This window comes from Periplaneta americana, chromosome 16 (assembly GCF_040183065.1).
Source record: "Periplaneta americana isolate PAMFEO1 chromosome 16, P.americana_PAMFEO1_priV1, whole genome shotgun sequence".
NCBI classification, from domain to species: domain Eukaryota; kingdom Metazoa; phylum Arthropoda; class Insecta; order Blattodea; family Blattidae; genus Periplaneta; species Periplaneta americana.
Genome location: NC_091132.1, coordinates 58,444,102 through 58,465,396, shown reverse-complemented (window position 1 = coordinate 58,465,396; position 21,295 = coordinate 58,444,102). Strand labels below are relative to the sequence as shown.

Here is a 21,295-nt window from a genome sequence, read left to right as displayed (position 1 = left end):
TTGCACGAAGCTCTTAAGATGGGCCTATTGTTATTTTTTGTGTAATTTATAACGGCATATTCGAATGAGCAGAGGTTGCAGACATACCAATTATGAGGATATACAGTAGGCCTATAAGAAACTATCTTTTTAGTAACAGAATTTTTAAAATTCTATTTCTATTTAAATGCTGAAAAATATGTTTTTACGTTGGTACAAAATTATTTTACACAACTCATAAAATGAGCGACACTGAAATTAGTTTTCTTTAATTTGTAATAATAATAATAATAATAATAATAATAATAATAATAATAATAATATTTCGCTCTCGGTAATTACGTTACAATACTTCTAGAGAAGAAAACTTAATTATCTTCTATATTTTACACATGAGTACAGATCTATAGATGAACATTCTATTTATAGATTCAATTAGTTCGGTATATCCCATCATTTTAAGTGTAATACTAGGAATACTTCGGAATCAGCTGCAATTAACCGAACTCTCGTGACTGGCACAGCTATCACGGACGTGGACGTACAGTCACGTAAGAGCCGAGACGCAAGTTTCTGGAGAAAGATAAGACGTAGATAAAACTGATAACGCCCCTTAAAATAAATCGTGTTACAATCGTTATCATGTTATATGTTTATATCGACCCCGTTCTTCAGTTACAATGTGATGTTAACCTTTCAACAGTGTAGATGACTCCATATAAACTATGATGAAATTGACAGCCAAGGACTTTGAACTGTGGAATGATATTTCACATCCTGGTGTTTTCATAAAGCAGCTAAAAAGGACAACTATAATAATCGCTATTTTCCATTTGACCAGTTCAAGCAAAGAAGGGGGACTGGAACGTTTCCCAAGGTGAGAACAGAACTTTCCAATGTGGAATGCGACGTTGCCTAGCTTTCTACAACTTCTTTGTGAAATTGTGTACTTTCTACGTTCTCCCGAATATATATGTAGTTTGAATATTTAATCATTTAACTACATCTAAAAGTTACAATTAGACCTACAGTTTTGTTATTTTAGAAGATCCTTGAGGTTATATAAACATCCGTCATGCTTCATAACTCTAGAGAGTTGCACTCCAACTCGTCTGGAAGCGAAAATGATAGCTGTACCATTTTACATATTTTTACCATGCTATGCCTACTATTTTACATTTTATCAAACAAACGTTAAACGTGCATAAAGCATGTAACACTTCAACACGTGATAAAACCTGTAAGCTATCTAGTGTAGACGTGACTCCCCGATCGGGCTACCCGGATGTCCACTATCAAGTAACGAAATATCACAAAAGCGCATGTCATAGTAGTAAAATAGTGAACTGTTACTATTGATAAAATAATAAAACCTAAAAGAAATCCTTACTCAGAACGATAAAGAATTAACATCCTTGACAAATGCATAAGCTATGTCTGTTATTGTAATAAAAATAAAAGATTTATATATTTTTATCACTTACAACTAATGCATCAGAACACAACATGCCGCACTGACGCTAGAAGACAATGTAATTAAAATACAACATTAACTAAATAAAATTATTCTGTTTAGGTTGTAATAAAATGAAAATAACGCACCGAGATCGGAGTTGAACTGTCCCTCTCTTTCGAACACTGATTCAACACCACCACCATTTGGAAGAACTCTCCACTATTTGATTGTTGCAGGCGACCGAAGCAGGACCGGCTACTACGTCCACCTGTTTCATTGGATATGTCACTTACACCACACTGGACCAACATTTAACAACCAAGTTCACGCGTCTTCTGACACTTATTAATGGACAGCAGAGAAAGAATAATAGTGTGCTAGCATAGCTAACTCAATTTTTGTCGATGTCACTTTTCAAACACCTGATTTTGCACGTGTTATAAACAAAATCAAATTAAACATCAAGAACTGTCTAACAATCCTACATCTTTTCGGCATGATAATCAGCATCTAGAAGAAATATAAACACCGATTTCCAACTGAGACACTTTGCCGATGAATTTCACATTGGTCATTCAATAGCGCCATCTCCACATCATCAAGGACGAATTTCATTGAGGAATCGCTAAGACGAACAAATTTTTAAAGCGTGTTACGGAACTGCAACGCCATTTTCAAGGTGAATAATATTAGACTCACTTTACAGGCAACACTTTGCGAAGACGCCTGGGCATGTGGCGTCCTCACACTACACAAATTCACTCCTAAATTACAATCCCCTCACCTTGTCGGTTACTGTCATAGCACTCACAATGTAATGAGAAACTACACAAGCCGAAGACTGTAGGCCACGATTAACAGGGGCGGACGACGGACCGCCGGCCGAGTGAACGTCACAACACGTCAGCCAATCATCGCTCCGTGAGGATCCGGGAGACGGAATTGCCACCTGCAGGCCAGTCCAGCCAGGCAGGCCGCTGACCTGAATTAGCGCGGCCAGCTGATTCGTGACGCTACTTCCGGGTCTGAAGGTCTTCACACACAATTTTAGACGGGTTCCACTTCCCCAAACATATACAATGAAATCAGTCCTCATTTCATTTCTCGTGCTAATGAATTAGGTTATCGACCGACAAAGATTTGGTGCCGATTTCTAAGTCGTAGGCTATCTGCGCAGAGAAATCATCTTTACATTCTTCGGTTAAAAATAAGACTCTAATATTTCGATGTGTAACTCTGGGAAATAATGCTATCATCTTGGCTGTCACTAGAATCTCCATTAAAAAAAGTTGAAGCGTGCACACTAAAAGCATGGCCTGCAATATTTTACTTGCCAATCAAGTAAAGAATGCCATAGGACTTACCAATTCTGACTGGTTTCACCAAATATCATGACTTTTAATCATACATATCTTCAGATCAATTCACAGACGGCTCTTACCAGGCCTATATTTATGCATGGGCCCGGGTTCAGAACGGAAAATTCGTAGAGCGGCAATTTTTGAGAAAATAGGAAAATCAAACTGAAAATAAAGATTAGATATTTTTCTACTTCACAAATGCCTGCTTTATACAGCAGCTTAATGTTAAATTGTTACATGCCACTTTTTTTTTTTTTTAATTTGACTGTTAAATGTGTGGTATTTGTATAAGTTAGTTGGCGGGAGGCGCAACATTTTTTCGGGCCCATGGACGTAGCACTACCTAAATACAGGGCAAGCTCTTACGTTATTTTTTATTACAGGACAAAAAAAACTAAATGTTGTGCTGGTGTTCCCCCGTTCTGAAATAAATGTGTGGATTAATTTAAATATGATATGGCTGAAGTAGGTAATGATTTCTGGCCGAACCAATCAGAATTGCCTAGTCATAGGTGTGTCTCAACACTTGGTACGACTATATAAGGACTACAGCTGTCACCTTGGCATATTGGCATCTAACGCAAGGAATAAAAACACTAATAAACATCAATACCGAACGTCACATCCTTTCAAAATATAATAACTTGCAAGATTCCGGGAGAAAACCAGGTAGTTACTTCATAATTAAGTGCATTCACATTTGTATACAATTTTAGTCTATTTATCACGTTATTTTTACCAGCAATACCTACAGGCAAAAAGCCACAAACAAGTTTAATTATTTATTTATTTTTGGAGATGAAAATGGCTAGAATTCTAGGAGGAACTAAACAATCTTCTAATTTATTTAAGATTTCTCTTAATGCTACATCCAAATTTAGAAACGCGTGCCAAATGTATCACTTTTACGTGTGCTGAGAAAATAAAACTATAATAGATTCCAACGCTTGCAATGAACAATCATTCTATAAAATTTCTATGCTTTTCAACTATACATTAAGCCACATGAGTTTTATAATAAAAATAGCCTCAATGTTGAACTTTCGGATGTAAATCATTTTATAACTTTTCGGCTCTCAATAACTAAAACAAAAAAAAATCTTTTCAATGATTTATCAAACTATGAAGTTAGCAATATGTTCAATAATCTCATGCAACGCTCATCTCAGAAATTCACAAATACGCCGTTTTGAAACACGTGAAGAAGAACATTTGCAGGAAATGTCTGTGGACAGACCATACAGTACATATCACGACGTTTTAACAGTTCTTTTTACTGTAGTCAGAAGAGAAGTGGGGTGAAACCACAACTCTTTTTCTGTACACAATCAATGTGAAAGTCTAAAATTCTGTACACTTAAAAAAACTATTTTTTATTACAAATACACGAAATATTCGCGTGTGTGAATCTGACAATAGATATTTCTGAAACTTTGGCAAGAGATACCAAGTATTTATGCGGAAAAACATGCATGCTTGCTACATTACATACATACAATATGCTTTTTCGGAACTATGATATATGCCTGTCATGCATGAATACACTACGAAAAGGTATTTCCTAACATATACTATCTACTAGTTTAATTCATTATGTTAAGTTTTTAGTCTGTTAATGAGCTGTATCAACTACTAAGTTATTATTTAGCATCGATGAAATTAGTAATAGTGAGGCGATATTTGGCGAGTTGAGAATTCGCATACCTGACATTCGCCTTACAGTTGAAAAAAAAACAACGTCAAGAGACCCAATTAGGTAATCAGCCCAAGCTGGAATCGAACCGATGTCCGAGCGCACCTCCGGGTCAACAACAAATGCACCTACCGTCTGGCCTTCGCCGGTGTCTCCATTAAGTTTCAGAAAGTATTTTTTTTTTTACATAAAATGCATTATCGGATAAAAAAGAGTCATTCTCAGTAAATAATCATACAAATATGTTCCTTAACTTACCACATAATTTAGAAGTTTGTTAAAGCGACTTCAGTACTAATAATACCAATAACGATGATGATGATGATGATGATGATGATAATAATAATAATAATAATAATAATAATAATAATAATAATAGTTTTTCTTTAATTTTACTTTAAAACTATGAGTACCATTCTCAAAACTACAAAGATATGACCCTAAATGAAATTCAGGTCCGCATTTTCTTCTCACCGATAATATAGCGAGTAGTCATGCTAAATACAGAGGATAATAAATTACCGCTAAGTAAACTGCGAGCAACAGCGCAGTAAGATAAGCTAGACGTATTTATGAATAAGACGAAGGTTAATGAGATACAGGAAAAAGCAATAAAACAATAATAATAATAATAACAGTGGAACAATAAACAAATATGATTATATAGATTGTAATACAATCAAACAAAATTGTCTAAATTTAACCAAAAAAAAAAGGGCCTCATAAAAAGGTGAATAAAAATATACCTAACCATTTTAAATCATATTAAATCATGACAGTTGTTATTATACTAGTATATGGGTCCAAGACTTTATTATTAACACATAAAATTAAATAAATAGGCCTACACAAATAAAACATGATTTCATGATGACGTACATTCTAATAACAACTATATGTTACGCGTTTCGTTAAGAATTCATATCATGTTAACATTCTTAACATTCCTGTTTCCAGTGATTTATTTTCCAGCACTATCGTTCATAAGACACATAAACGAAATCGTTTGTTGTACATCTAAGCAAGAATATGAATGTAACTAATGCCTACCCACTTCACTTGCGTGATTCGGGTTCCGCATATTGCGGACAGATGGCAGAACTGTGACCCATTTTCAAGTTGCACACCATTTCGGCGGGCCACGCTCCAAGTAAGAATATAAACTTTTATTTTCGCCATTGCATATATATATTTTTATAATGCTGATTACACTTGAATTGAATTCTTAAATATTTCATTTCTTAAATTTTGAAGTTTGTTAACCTGTGTTTATGTTGGCTGATTTGTACTCATGAGAGAACGCCATTGGTCAATTAATTAGACACAGAAATAACAGCAGAATGCGTAATATCGACCTTACATATCGTTATTGATATACATATCGATATGCATAGCCGTTTCCATTCTCGGTTTATTGTGAATAAACAAAACTTCACGTTCACGTTCTTCGCTTCCCGTTCTCGTTCCCGTTCCCGGTTTACTGTAGACCAGCTTTAAGTCAGTACGAAAGGTGGAACATAACAAAAAAATAAGAAAGAAAAATGATTATGAACAAAAGTCATGTTTAAAAAAAATCGATGCGAGCAGACAAAAAGACAAATGTACAAAAATGCTAAAATTTATTTATTTTTTTTTTCAGTGTCAGAATTATCAAAGCGTAGATTCTCATGAAACTCTAACTTACATGATTTTTGCAATAATAATACTGGTGGTAATAATAATGATAATAATGACCCTAATAAAAACAATTTTAATAGCAATTTTAATAATAATAATAATATTAATAATAATAATAATAATAATAATAATAATAATAATAATAATAATAATTATTCGTAGAAATGTTTGAATGAAGATGCTTTCCATTATTATTATTATCCCATTCACGGTGGCTTATTTACTATGGAAACTAATAATCAACAGGCTATAACTTTCTTTTCTTTTGGGAAAAACAGTTTAATTTATAAATTGTACAGTTTAAGTAACTAGTGTATGTCTAACTTTGCTACTAACTTACTAGTATTCTTTATATTATCATGAGGCCTATCCCTCGCTTTTTTTTTTTTTTTGGTCTCAAATCACTTTCAAAATACTATAATGGCAAGGAAATAAATACAGAGGAACTTTGATATAGTTGTAGACATGTAAACTGATATACAAAATTGAATGTCACGACGATTCGAATTTCAAATAAATTACTTTCTATATAGGCTCTAGATTATGCGAATTCTCAGGAAAGGCAATTACATTTTTCCTCCCCAAAGTAAAATATAAAAAAGCAGCACAGAAAAGACGATAGGAATCACTGTACTGTGCTATGAAAACTTAATTACCAGATAATAAATAAGTTATCGTTTAAGACGGATGCAGTATATTGAATGAGATCACACGGATATCCGAAATCTCAAGGCGCTAGCCCGACTCTGGGATCCGGATGTTGAGTTTCATGAGTCATGCAGGAAGTGTTACAGAGCAGGGATATATAATAACGTTTAAAAATCGTCTCTGTCAAACGTATTCGGAAAATCCTAATATTTGCAAAAAGTATTTTGCGTTTCTTTTAGGTCTCTCCTCATTTAACTTAAACTCTTCTAACAATCTATCCATTCACTTTCCCGAAAAACATTTTAAATAATTATTGAAATATGATGTGTAGTTGTACAAACACTTGTGCAGTACCTGAGTTGGCTCTGTCGATACAGCAAGCATTTAAAATTAGATTATGCTCACAGGCTGTTTATATTATCAACTACATTACAATCATCGCGTGATTCAGTGGCAAGGAGCTGGTCTCCTGATCCGAGGCTGTATTCTGGCTGAGTTAGAATCCTACTTGGACTGATTACCTGGTTCGGTTTTTTTTTCGCAGGAATTTCCTAACTGTATGGCGAATGTCAGATAATTCATGGCACATCCTCTGTCTCATCTCACTATCATGTATTCAACCGACGCTAGAAAACCTCGTAATTTGATACAGCATCGCGAAATAACGGATAAATAACTATTTATAAGACAATTACATGCCCGTATATACGAGGGTGCTTCAAAAACTAAGGTTAACAAGAGCTCTCATGGACAAACTTCAGGCCTATTTCACAGGCAGATATATTTATATACAATAGTAGGCAATGGTACACATTACTTTTCAACATAGTCACCATGCTTGTCCAAACACTTGTTCCAACGGTAGATCAAAGGCATCGATGCCAGCATAGAAGAAATCTGCATCAAGTCCCTGAAACCACATCATGGCGGCTTGTTGAAAGGCCGAATCAGTGTTGAATCGCTTACCACCCAGGTGCTTTTTCAACGGTCCGAAGATATGGAAATCACTTAATTCCCGATCGGGTCTGTAAGAAGGTTGGTGCAGTACCTCCCACCGGAAGCGCCATTTCGCATCACCTCAACAAGTTTATGATGAATTTATGATGGTGAAGTGCTCTTCAGACATAAAAACCGAATCACTTCCACATTTGACCACGTTTCCGTCATCTTATAATGAGAGCCTGACGCAACATATGCGCCATCTAACAGCTGCGTGATAAAGTTGTGGTCTGTTGCTGCGGCCCTGGCGGAAGATTCGAATAAGAGGAGGAATATATCAGCCGTGAGAGCTCGTTACCTTTTTTTACAATTCATTTCGTTTTTCAGATAAGTCTGTGATATAAATGTATAAAAACAGGTTTTAGTTTTTCATTCATATGACTTATCTAGTTTTAATATTCATTAACACTTGCTAATACAGTGATTACGCGTTAAAATATATAACATAGTAAAATATTTGTAGCCTACAAACGTTTTCGCCTTTTGGGGCAACTTCAGATACTTGTTAATGCGATATCTATTTAACTTCAATCATAATGAATATAGTATTTGTGCTTGTCATTCTATGAAAGTAATGGTATTCCTAATATGTTAACGGTAAGTAATTATTGATACATATGTTCGTCTTCATAAGTTTTATGATTGATTACATATGTTTTGTTAGGTAGTAATATTTCCAATTAATTACATTAGACATGTGTACAATTAAATTATCATATATTATCCTATTAACATTACTGTAGTAAAAAATTGTTAAAATATCTAAAAACATATTTACGAAACCCATGAATTACATTATTAACATGCAACTGTATATGTTTATCTTATATGCTCTAAAGTTATTAATTAAAACCTTATATATTACTTCACGTAGTATCGTTAAGTTTCCATATTTTATAATTTAACTATGTACAGAATCTTTGTGATAATTTGTGTTGTATCCCAAGTCTGTGGTTGAGTTGGAGCAATGTATATAAATATAGTAGCAGTAGTTCTCTTTCTAAGTTTTTTTGCTTTCTTTTTCTGAATGTTATGTCCTTGTTGTATTAACTTTGCAAGCGTGGAAATTTATCAAGAAGTTCTTGTCCAGATAATTCTGCAAAAATATTTTATGATTAGTTGTGATTATAAAGATTGTTAATCGACAATTTGACGAATATTAGAATGAAATGTCGAATTATGTCATATCTTTGAGGTATTGTTCACTATTGTTACCTTACTTTTTGAATTACCCTCATATTAGCTTTTGTTACACAGTGAGAGGTACGTGGCTGATAATTTTGATCCAAGCGTTCCTCTATAGGAGGGCTTGGGACCCCCGGCCCTGGAGCTTTTCAGGTACTCGTCTAAGAAAGGGATCTGGTTCTTTCAGGGCTGAAGCTGAATGGCCCATCTGTCAGCTTCGGATTCACGAATATTCCGTCCCGGATCCGGCCCTTTGAAAAGCCAAGCCAAATCAAGCCCCTCTAGGAACCGAAGTTGTGGATCCCACTGTGTCTACTACATTTCCGGGAGTTCAACAAGTGGAAGTGTATTTACAGTTGCAAGGAAAATAATGATAATTGTTTATGAAGAAATTACGGAATAACAGGAGAAACGGATGTACTTTGCAGAAATGTGTCGCCAGAGCAACCACTATAAATTCCACTTGGAATTTGTTGAGATATGGACCCGGAACTCCCTTCGGCCAAAGATGACGCTACTTTAAATTAGAAGACTAAAAACCATAATAACTGTCTACTGCATCCTGAATTCCATTTAAAACCGAATATCTTATAAATGTATACATTTGAAAATATCAAAATGAGAAATAATGGGATAAACAAACATTTATACAATGCAAATACAGTAAAACCCCGATTATCCGTCACCCTATTAACCGATTGGTGGATTATCCGTCTGTCTTTCTCGCTCGCAGAAAAAAAAAATGAAGTATTGTACATTATATTAGTACGAATATTTTTCTACAGAGTGTTTTTTATAAACCTTTACCCTTACGCATTATGGCCTACTCTTCTAGGCAAAATGTCTTCTACAAGTGTCAAAAGAAAACATGTTGCACTACAGAAAAAAAGTGCAAGTAATTGAGTGGTTTGGGAAATGAGAAAATGTGATTCATCTCACATCATAATACGATATGAATTACAACTGTAAGCGATTTAGGCTAATGAAAAATTAAATATAAACCGTATAAAATTAGTAAATCTACAAACTGAGACCTCTACTATTCCTATCTTTCCACAGACAGTCGTCGTAAGTTTTTTTGGCCATTAAAAACCCGTCGTTGAAAACCAGACGTAAGTACAATAAATAATGTTTTAATTACTGACTTATCGGAAAATCAAACATGAATTGTAAAAAAAAAAAAAAAAAAAAAAAAAAAAAATACTTAAATTAGTGGACTTCTGATTCATTACCTAGCGTATTAAAAGAAAAGACCATGGAGGAAATTACGAAAATATTATGTACTTAGTTTATTAAAACATTTTATGGTATGGATTATCCGATTTTTCGATTAACCGTTCACTCCACCCCCTTCATTACCACGGATAATAGAGATTCTACTGTATTAGTATTGCTTCCTAATCTAATTTGTCATTCAATCATTATCACCATCATCATCCTTTATGATTACGCTTTATTGCCTGCAGCAGTTACAATTGGTGGAAAAAAAGCGCACAATATATACGATTTCTTTACTTCTTTTCATATCAGTCATAAACTTGTACAGAGTTCAATTTATTCTGTATCATGTAGAGTCCGTTGTTGTGGCGCTATTGGCAGAGAAGGTGCTTCCCAATCCAGTGGTCCGTGGTTCGATTCCCAACAGGTGTAGATTTATCTCCAATCCTGGAGCTGGATGTCTATACCACGTCTTATGACTGAGAGTCTCCGCGATGTTCCTATAACGTGTCGATCTCAAGACCAGAGAGACTCGCTATGTTAATGTGTTTAATGTTGAGCCTATCCTACGCAGAGACTTGTAAGACGACAAAGCAGAGGAAGTGAAAGCCGTTGTTATCTTTCTCTTCCACTACCCAAGTTTCATTTCCGTACAGTTAAAACTGGTACTACCATAATGTGACAAAAATTTGAAAATGTTCATTTCGTTTATCCTGAAAAATTATAGGCTTATATGTACATACAAAGAAATCAAATTGTAACCTATACAGGATGGGTTAAAAGTCGCTTTCCCCAAACACTTCCTTACATTTAATTATATTCAATTTACATTTGACTATACATTCCATTATAGGTTTTGTTCAAAATGGAGGCCCCTGTTTCTCGATACACAATGTGTTCTTACAGTGCTTCCACCAACATTGTGGCACAAAAACACGTTTGTTCTATGGTTAATTTGCGATTTATTGCAAGAAACTAGCAGTTATTGCATAGAGACGCAATCCAACACAAAAAAAAACAACAATAACAAGACATGACGTCGGAAAAACAGTTGACGCACGAACATGGTTGTCAACCCACCACTTATTACACCAGCTATCCGTTTATTCAAGTTATGCCTATGATATCTGTATGAAGTATGAAACGTAAGAACGAATATTGGGGAAAGCGACTTTTGACCCACCTTGTATTTATATTAAGTAGATTAAATGAAGAATCGGCAATGTGAGACACGTAAAAGAACAAGCTGATAACTGAAATCATGCATAAAGAAACAATTTTCCTCTAACAATTTCCTGTCACTTTATACATAGTTCCAGGTACACTTTTTTTCAACAATTGGTTAATGCCTATTCTTTGGTACTCATTCTTTGTAACAGTTTTAAATTTAATCCATAAACCAATTTGGATATATAACATCGATTTTTTACTTGGTTATTTAACAACGCTGTACCAGCTACTGGGTAATTTATCGGCAATGGAATTGGTGATAGCGAGATGGTATTTGGCGAGATGAGGTCGAGGATTCACTATAGATTACATGACATTCGCCTTAAGGTTGGGAAAACTTCGGAAAAACCCAAGCGAGTAATCAGCCAAAGCGGGAATCCAACCTACGCCAGCGCGCAACTCCGAATCAGCAGGCAAAATCGCTACAGTCAGAGCTACGCCGGTGTTTAACATTGAATTTATTATTTAAATAAAACTTCAAAAATTGAAAAGCAGCAATGAAGACAAATTAATGTAACATTCACCTTATAACTAGTTCATTTCAGGAATAACCTTTGAATTATTTCTAATAACCAAGGGTGTATTTCAGGCCTGGCGGCGCCAGGGCATTATTTTTCGAGGCCAGGCGACGCCAGAGCTTATGATTTTCATATTATCGTCAAATTTTGCATTTATAAAAAGTCATATTTTATTTATATTTAGACAATTTTATAGTGAGATCTAGCTACTCTGAAGAACTTCTATATCTAGATTCGAACCTATGTATTTTCGTCTGACATTTCGTAAGTATTCCTGCGGAAATGTTGGTATACTAGAACAGTATGATCCTATTTATAATGTATTACGCTAAGCGAATGTCTTATTCATGTCAGCTTTTGACATACGAATTCAAGGTTAGAACCCAAAATGTAAATTATGGTGGGCAACGACGTTGTTGGGGCAGGCTTTCTTTCTTCCTTTCATTATTTCGCCTTTCACGAAATAAAGGGTTGTGAAAGTCATAATGACACTACATTGAATCTCTTAACGGTGAGTGTCTAATTTCGATACATTTTATTTTCTCTACCTTGTGAAACAATTTTATGGCTTCTGTACAGCCATGAAACAGAAAAGATGCGACATCGAGAATGGCTTGAGAAAGAGCAAGCAATATTGCCTGTTCGAGTCTCTTGATCAGGTCCCATCAGGTTATCTTAAGCTAGAATCCCCTCGTTCTCCTACCTCATGAACTCCATTTCTAAGCTATTAATAACACACCAGATAACTTATCTTTCGTCCTTACCAATTCCATAATTTCGGGCTTGGTTGACGAGGCTGGACTCGGTCGCTTGGCTGGCCCGGCATCAAAAGTGACGGCTGTTGCTATCAGCGAGTGAATCATTTATATGAGCCGTTCAGAGCAGAAGTGGTGTAAGTCAAAAATGGGTAATGAGGGTTAAAGTAAACATTCTGTAAAATATATCGCAAAGAAACAATTAATATTCAATTTATTTAAACTATTAGTAGTCAGTGGATAGCAAGAAGGACATATTAATTGCTACTTCGCGCTGTATTTTACAGAAGTTTTACTTTAAATCTCATTATCCAATTTTGACTTACACCACTTTTGCTCTGAACGGCTCATATCTAGGTTGAGAATAGTAAACGTACCCTTACCACCCATCCTACATTATGCTCTCAGAGTCGATAGGAGCATATTTTATTAGAGTCATCGTATAAATAATTAGCTAGTCTCCTAAATTGAGACAACTTACCCTGCCTGTGGTTTTCTTAAGTCTTAAGGCGCTAAAACAAATGTCGGGATGAACTCTAACAGAAACGGGTCATGGATCTACATAATCACCTCGCCATATGTTTCGGCATTTTCGCGTTCACAAATCGGTGCCTAGATTTCGCGTACCACCTTGAGGACGAATTAATTTGGTCTTTGCTCACAAGGTTCCCTAAACTAATTAGCATTGCGATGTTAGCCTCTCGCTCCACTCTAACGTCAAACGTAACTCCTCTCTGCTGCTGTTGAGCAGTGTTTCGGATGGTGATCTGGAATTATTTTTACTTTAAAAATTTCTCTAAGTTCCTTCATTGGAACGGCAACTAACTGAGTGAGACAAGTGGCCTGCAGGTTTGGAGCTCACATATTTTCTTTCCCACAAACCCAAATTACGTTGCAACAACATGCGCTCACCTGGTACTTATCAGTTGCTTTTCCTTCCATTTATTCTCCCCATTATGTAGATTCAATTCGCTGTGGAAACTTTCCATAATTATTTATAATGCAACTACTTTATTACTTCAGCGACATAGGGTAAAGGTTGGTAATATTGTGATAGTTTTTTTTTTATAATTCATTACAATTTTACTGAGCGAGAGAAAGATCTTTTTTTGCGTCAACGTATTAAGATAATGTTTGTGGACAAGTTTCTGCACAAAATCGGTCCTTCTCTCGCTCAGTAATATTGTAATCAATTCTCAAAAAGAACTATCACAATATTACCAACCTTTACCCTAATAGTCTCATTATTCTACGACAAAAATCAACGTGAAGAACAGTTTTTTCAACTAAGAATAAAAGCAAAACACAGTATTGCATTAAAATTTTAAATCGCCCCCTTAGATACCGAAACCAAAATCTCATTCTTAAAGTCGTTTTAGACAAATTTGCAGCTTAGCTATTATAAAAAATAAACACCCCACTTCATTAAACGGTCTAATTAAAAACATCCTAAGTTTGCACCGATGTATTATTTTAAATGAATCATTTTACCCGTGCTTGAAAGAAAGAAGAGGTTACAACACGTCACAAGGAAGAACCACTGCACCGAACTCCCAATGAGGAAGATATGTCGTCACTCACTGACAAAGGTTGCTGTAAATCAGTTAATTGCATATTTGCTTACGCACAGATGGGTAGTTATGTAATGGAGATGAAGAAATAACCTATACTGAACTCTTTCCATCATTTACTATAAAATAACTTTCTAAACGCGCACGGAATGCGGTTTCTCAGTAAGAACGTATCTTTTCTCAGCTTCGCAAGGCGACACTTACGCAATGTGAAAGTAGTAAAGTGCATGGACCTCAGTTACTGATGATCTTTATTGCATTTTCTAGAAATATAGAATAATCTCTAAGAATAACTATTAGACGATCCTCTTGCATTCAGGCGGCCCTGGTTCAATTCCCGCCAGGTGGTAGAATTTGTAGTGGACAAAGCAGTCGTCGCAGAGGATTGTTCTTGGGGTACTCCCGTTTCCCTCCATCTTTCCACCAACATTCTTCGCCTTCCTCGCATTTCATCTATCATCTGCAACTGTAAAAATAGACTGTGATGAAGTCTTGGTGGTAGTATTATTTTTGATGCTGGTATAGAAGGCTCGGGCCTCTGGGGTTTATTAGGCTGATGAATTTGTAAATACAGTGAGTCCAAAAAGGTCACAGCGGCTAACTTTTAAATACCTATCAAAATTTATTCTCCTCCTCCTCCTCTTCTTCTTCTTCTTCTTCTTATTCTTCTTCTTCCTTTTCGTGAGGTGCTACATCATCATCTAGATGTTTTAGCCACTCTCTCTGGACCATCACGTAGCGGGTCTTCGTAACTGTGTGATCAGTATGATGGGGACACAGAAAAGTGGAAAACACTCTTTTCCGTGGAATAGAGATAAATTTTCGCCAACACCGAGAATCGAACCACGGACACCATGGTTTGGAACTGCATGCGCTATCCACTGAGCCATATCAGTGAACATCTAAAAACAAAATATGCTCCTCCAAGGAGATATAGGACATTATTATTCATTTTTTCATTGATAGCAGGTCCTTCACTGCAAACCCAGCATTCTCCAATCTTCCCTATTTTCGGTCTTCCTCTTCGTCTCTGCATACTATCTATATAACTTAATGTTGTCTATCATACGATATCTTCTTCTGTCCCGAACATTTTCCCGTTCACTATTCCTTTCAGTACAGTCTTCAGTGGGCAGTTTCTTCTTAGCCAGTGTACCTAATACGATTAAAAGCCAATAATTAATGACAAATTTTTTGTACTTCCACTTTCATTATTCATTCATAGTGTTCTGCCCAAGGGCAAGATTTTCACTGCAAACCCAGCATTTTCCAATGTTCCCTATTTTCCGCCTTTTTAATCTCCGCATATGACCCATGTATCTCAATGTTGTCTATCATCTGATATCTTCTTCTGGTCCGAACTTTTCTCCCGTTCACCATTCCTTCCTGATCATTTTCAGCATTATTCTTTCTTCACCATTCTTTTTAGCATAGCTTCACTTCTAATTCTGCCTGTCCATTTTACACGCCCCATTCTTCTCCATATACACATTTAAAATGCTCCCAGTCGTTTTTCTTCACTTCGTCGTAATGTTTCTGTCACATACAATGTCAGACTCCACACAAAGCACTTCACTAGTTTCTTCCTAGTTATTTTTCCAGAGGTCTACAGAAGATGCTCCCTTTTTATTATAAGCTTCCTTTGCCATTGTTATCCTTCTTCTGGCTTCTTGGCAGCAGCTTATGTTACTACTTATAATACACTCCAAGTATTTTCAGCTTTTTCTACTGCTTCATTTAGAATTCGCACGTTTGCCTTCCTTATGTATCTTCCAATAACCATGATCTTCGTTTTGTTTCCATTTATCCTTATCCAATATGCTCATAGCTGTCACTTAGCTCCAGTAACATATTATATCTTCTTTTTTCTTCTTCTTCTTCTTCTTCTTCTTATTATTATTATTATTAATACAATTTTCACGAACAAAAACTACCATAGCTCATGTACATGCTCATCGATTAAACGACTGCCAAGTATTAAATAAGAACAAATAGGAGTGACACGAATTGGAATTAAACAGACGCAGCACATGACTTCAATGCAATCGAAAGAAAATAGTGGACAGCAGCGGGGGGCCATTCTGAAGAGTGTGAAGGAAAGAAAAACCAAATCGAAGCTGGCGAAAAGTAGAGTGATGGAGGTAGGAGATAGTGCAGGAAGCAGTGATGAAGGAAGAGGGAAAAACAAGAAGATAAATCAGCATGACTTAAGGAAATGATGTGGGGGGGGGGGAATAAATCGAGAGAAAAGAAAATTAAGACCTAAAATAAAGTAGAATGTAAAAAAGTTAGCAGTGAGGTCTAAAAGTGCAAATAGATAGGGATGTGAAGTGAGGGGAAATGTGCCGTAGAGGAGGGGGATACAGTACGATTATTAGTCCTGACAGTCGCCGACAATGTGCGTCTGGGTCAGGCGAATCCATTAAATTACGCCAAGGGGTGTTCTGGTTAGTCAGCCGCTTGCATTCAGAGCGATCGGATGTTACGCATGCGGTAGAGCGATGTGTTTCCAGTACAGTTAAGCTGTACTGCATTTCTTTACTAACCACTCGCACTTATCTCTACTCCGTAGCTCTCCCCACTACTCCTATTACTTCCCCTCTTTCGCGTCGCCGAGCTGTCAGGGCTAAATAATCAGTCTGTACGGACTTATAAATATAATATGTTGGGGTAGTAATGGGAGAGGAATGAGGTAGTGAAAGAAATGATGACAGACAAGAAAAGACAGAGTGGAAGAAATCTATACTAATAATAAATCTGTAGCCGAAATTTTTCTGGTAATTTTCGATTTTCCAAAAATAATTGGTCCTAACATATATAATTAATCACCCTGAAACCGAAAATCGCTTTTTTGAAATTTTTGTTTGTATGTCTGTCTGTCTGTCTGTCTGTCTGTCTGGATGTTTGTTACCTTTTCACGCGATAATGGCTGAACCGATTTATATGAAAATTGGAATATAAATTAAGTTCGCTGTAACTTAGATTTTAGGCTATATGACATTCAAAATACGTTATTTAAAAGGGGGGTTATAAGGGGGCCTGAATTAAATAAATCGAAAAATCTCGCTTATTATTGATTTTTGTGAAATACGTTAGATAGCAAAAGTTTCTCTAAAAATGATTTCCGATAAGTTTTATTCCTTGCAAAATTTCGATAGGACTGATATTTAATGAAATAAATGAGTTTTCAAATTAAAATACAATGCCATCTAAGGCCGTGTAATGAAATGAAAACAAATGACTACGTCTATAAGGGGCCTTGGACAACAACAATCGAAAGCTATGAGACAAAGCCTACAGAGAATGTTTATGTGTTTGTATGAAGTAATATCGAAAGGTAAATTAACCGATTTGTATAATTATTGGTATTATTTCACCATTGGAAAGTGTAGTTTCTCTAGATGGACATAATGCTATAATGTTATTACAGTAACTTCTGAGTGCTCTCTGGACCAAAATGATCGCATTTTAATTATTTAAATACAATTTAAATTAAGTAACATATTAAACGATTTATCCTTCTATCAAACACGAATGTTCCCTGGATCAAACGTCCTATTTTAATTATGTAATTACTTTATATTTATTTCTAAAAGGTGCAGCGGAGCGCACGGGTACGGCTAGTGTAATAATAAATTAAAACAATGAATGACTTAATGACTTGTACGAGAGGCGCTGTAAAACGAGGAGACGGCACTCTATACTAATTGTGAAGTGCCGCCTCATCAAAAACGGTGTTGCTTAATGACAAATACCGTATATTCAGTCATTCAGAACAGAATTCGTCCAATAAAACAGAATAAAATAATCATTTTTCAAAGTTTCTTCACAGTTTGAGAAACAAATCGAGAAATAACTGTATCATTAATAGAAAGAATCCCAAAATTAAATTCACTGAAAATTACTATACTCAAGTAAAAATTGTCCCAACATAAATGTGACACGCTGAGACGAAATGACTATAATATACTGTAGACTGTTTTTATTTGGAGTTCAACACCATCTATTACGTACAACAACATATCTCTCATGAATCAGGAAGGAAATGACATGTTTACACAGACGGTAGTACACAAAGATAAACAATGCACAGCCATGTAACCAAAGCGTACTGATGTCACTGTGGTTCTACGTAGGTTATTCAATGTTGACGGTCTTGTTCTTATCTCGTAGGCACTCGTGTCGTTTCCACCGGTTATTGTGGGTGTCTCAACAGTAGAACTACAGTACTGTATATCAATACAATCATGACTCATTTGCGTCACGGAAAATTTACGTACGTAGCTCCAATTCTTTAGTTCACCATATTACAGCGTCATATATAGAGCTTACCGTTCTTAACAAAACAGTCTATAAAATAACTAAATTAAATTCAAGTACGGACAATACAAGCAAACTAACTACATTACATTACACCCCCTACTATATATTTACCCAACTGCAACCCGCGGTGCACCGGCACACAATTGAATCGTGAATTGCAGAAACCTCACATGTCCATTTGAGTAAATTTTTCAGGAGGTACAAAAAATGATTATCTTCAAAAGCGTTTGGTATTCTGATGTAACTATTTTTTATTGAAGCATAAATAATAAGTTCTAGTGTTTCACATACATGAACTTCATTTTTTTCTTTAGTATTTTCTGGAACAATAACAAATATAAATGACACTCGGGAAGAAATTAAACGCAGAATAAATATGGGAAATCCGTGTCATTATTTGGTTGAGTCGGTTTGTCATCTCGTCTGCTGTCAAAAAATCTGAAAGTTAGAATTTATAAAACAATTATATTACTGGTTGTTCTGTATGGTTGTGAAACTTGGACTCTCATTTTGAGAGAGGAACAGAGGTTAAGGGTGCTTGAGAATAAGGTTCTTAGGAAAATATTTGGGGCTAAGAGGGATGAAGTTACAGGAGAATGGAGAAAGTTACACAACGCAGAACTGCACGCATTGTATTCTTCACCGGACATACATAGGAACATTAAATCCAGACGTTTGAGATGGGCAAAGCATGTAGCACGTATGGGCGAATCCAGAAATGCATATAGAGTGTTAGTTGGGGGGCCGGAGACAAATAGACTTTTGGGGAGGCCGAGACGTAGATGGGAGGATAATATTAAGGTGGATTTGAGGGAGGTGGGATATGATAGAGAATGGATTAATCTTGCTCAGGATAGGGACCGATGGCAGTCTTATATGAAGGCAGAAATGAACCTACGGGTTTCTTAAAACCCATTTGTAAGTATGTAAGTAAGTAGGTAAGTAAGTATTATTGGTGTATTGTTCCTGTAATGCTGTTATTTTTATATTTGCTATGAGTTTTTATTCTGGTTAAGTGGTAGAGAAGGCCTTATGGCCTTAACTCTGCAAGTATAAATAAATAAATAAATAACTAAATTCCAGGGCAACTTCTCTGTGATTATGGCAGCCAGCAACAGGATCACTTGAATGTCATTCCTCCATCATTCTGTCTTCAGAAGTAGGCCTACCTAGAAGAAGAAACAGTATTTCAGAGATTTGGCCAATGGCCTCAGACCTATGGGACATCCTGGATATATATATGCAATAGTGCAAGGTAAATAAAGTTCAAAGTAAGTGAAAATGTGTTTCAACCCGTAAATTCTGGCAAGTGCGTTGCCAGTAGTGCTTCAACACAAGTATTTCTATAACCAACTGCAATAAGTGTGGCATTAATATAAAAAAAATTCTTAAACCATAAGTTAAAAATTTATGGCTGCCAATAAAATATTTCAAGTAATTTAATTTGTGTACGTTTCATAACCAAAAACAATCATTTTTAAAGTATACCTGAATTTTTTTAACAGCTTTATTGATCGGTTGCAATTGCTGCCGTGTGACATCTGGTGGGAAACAACTGACAATCGGTACAGAAAGTTTAGTCAGCGTTAAAAGTACTTTTAGCACGCAATCGTATAGTAGTCAAATTTTAGGAATGGCTGCCAAACAGCGGACATTCTCAATAATGGACGCAGATACCTAAATACACATTGTAAAGACTTTACAATTGGCAGTAGCGAACAACTCTTACTTTCACACATCCACTCCTACTACATAATTGCTACTCTATTTTCAATTCAATTTATTAGGCCATTAAACAGACAAGTAATAGGCTTCGTCACGTATGACACATTTGAAAAACTTAGGTACTAAGAAAATTAACAAAATATATTAATTAAAACAATTTCACATAATTATGATATATTAAAAGTAACAACATATAATTAAATTTATTTGAATTTGTGTTTAATAAATAACCGACAAATTAAAAAGGATTTTTAGATAACCAATAATTACCGTATAAAATCTTGTTTTAAAAATTTTGATGGGTAAATTGTAACACTGACTGGGGCCTATAATTTTACCCCCATAACAGAAAAGTTTGAGTTAGTCTTTTGTAATCTACAATATGGACTAGAGTATTGATTTGTTCTCTATTTCTAATTTCATGATCATGAATATTGGCAACTGAGTAATTGTCGATATTATGACGTGTGTAAAGAACTAGATCGAATACATACAAATTTATAACTGTTAATATATGTAATTGTATGAAAAGTGGTCGACAATGTTCAAGAGGGTTTGATTTACATAAAATTCTAATGGCTTTCTTTTGCAAAATCAAAACATTCCCAATTATTTTGGTACCATTCCCACAGAAAATTAAGGCAGAGGGTTTACAGTTGCGCATCATTTTATAATTCATAGCGCGATTTTACACTATGACGTGCGCATCTAGCAACATGTGTTTGATATTAACATAATTGCGTGCAAAACGTGTTCCAAAAATACCAATTTAAGGATAAAAATAGCATACCTGTGTACATTACTACTCACTCTAAACGGTTTTTGTCTTTGTGCTAATATATTATTGAAATTATTTGAAATTTTAATTTATTATATTACCCAACACTTACATTGTTAGTCCTGAACAAACTCCATTTCTGTGCGACTTTTTGCCAGAAATATGTTATTTTTTTAACA

The 21,295-nt window shown here is 35.4% G+C and overlaps 1 protein-coding gene across 3 annotated transcripts in view; it reads right to left on the bottom strand.

Moving 5' to 3' along the window:
* The window catches only part of LOC138716330 (ribonuclease ZC3H12A-like), a 191,389-nt gene that overhangs the window by 49,119 nt on the left and 120,975 nt on the right, over positions 1–21,295 (bottom strand). Inside the window, exon 1 of one of the 3 annotated variants that reach the window (XM_069849297.1) lies at positions 2,220–2,546. The exons of 1 other annotated variant lie outside the window; for it this stretch is intronic. In XM_069849297.1, coding sequence (XP_069705398.1) covers positions 2,220–2,531 — 312 coding nt within the window. In that variant the 5' untranslated portion in view covers positions 2,532–2,546. Of the gene's footprint in view, positions 1–1,581; positions 2,547–21,295 lie in introns of those variants that run through there. One more of the 3 variants, XM_069849299.1, reaches the window with a different exon arrangement.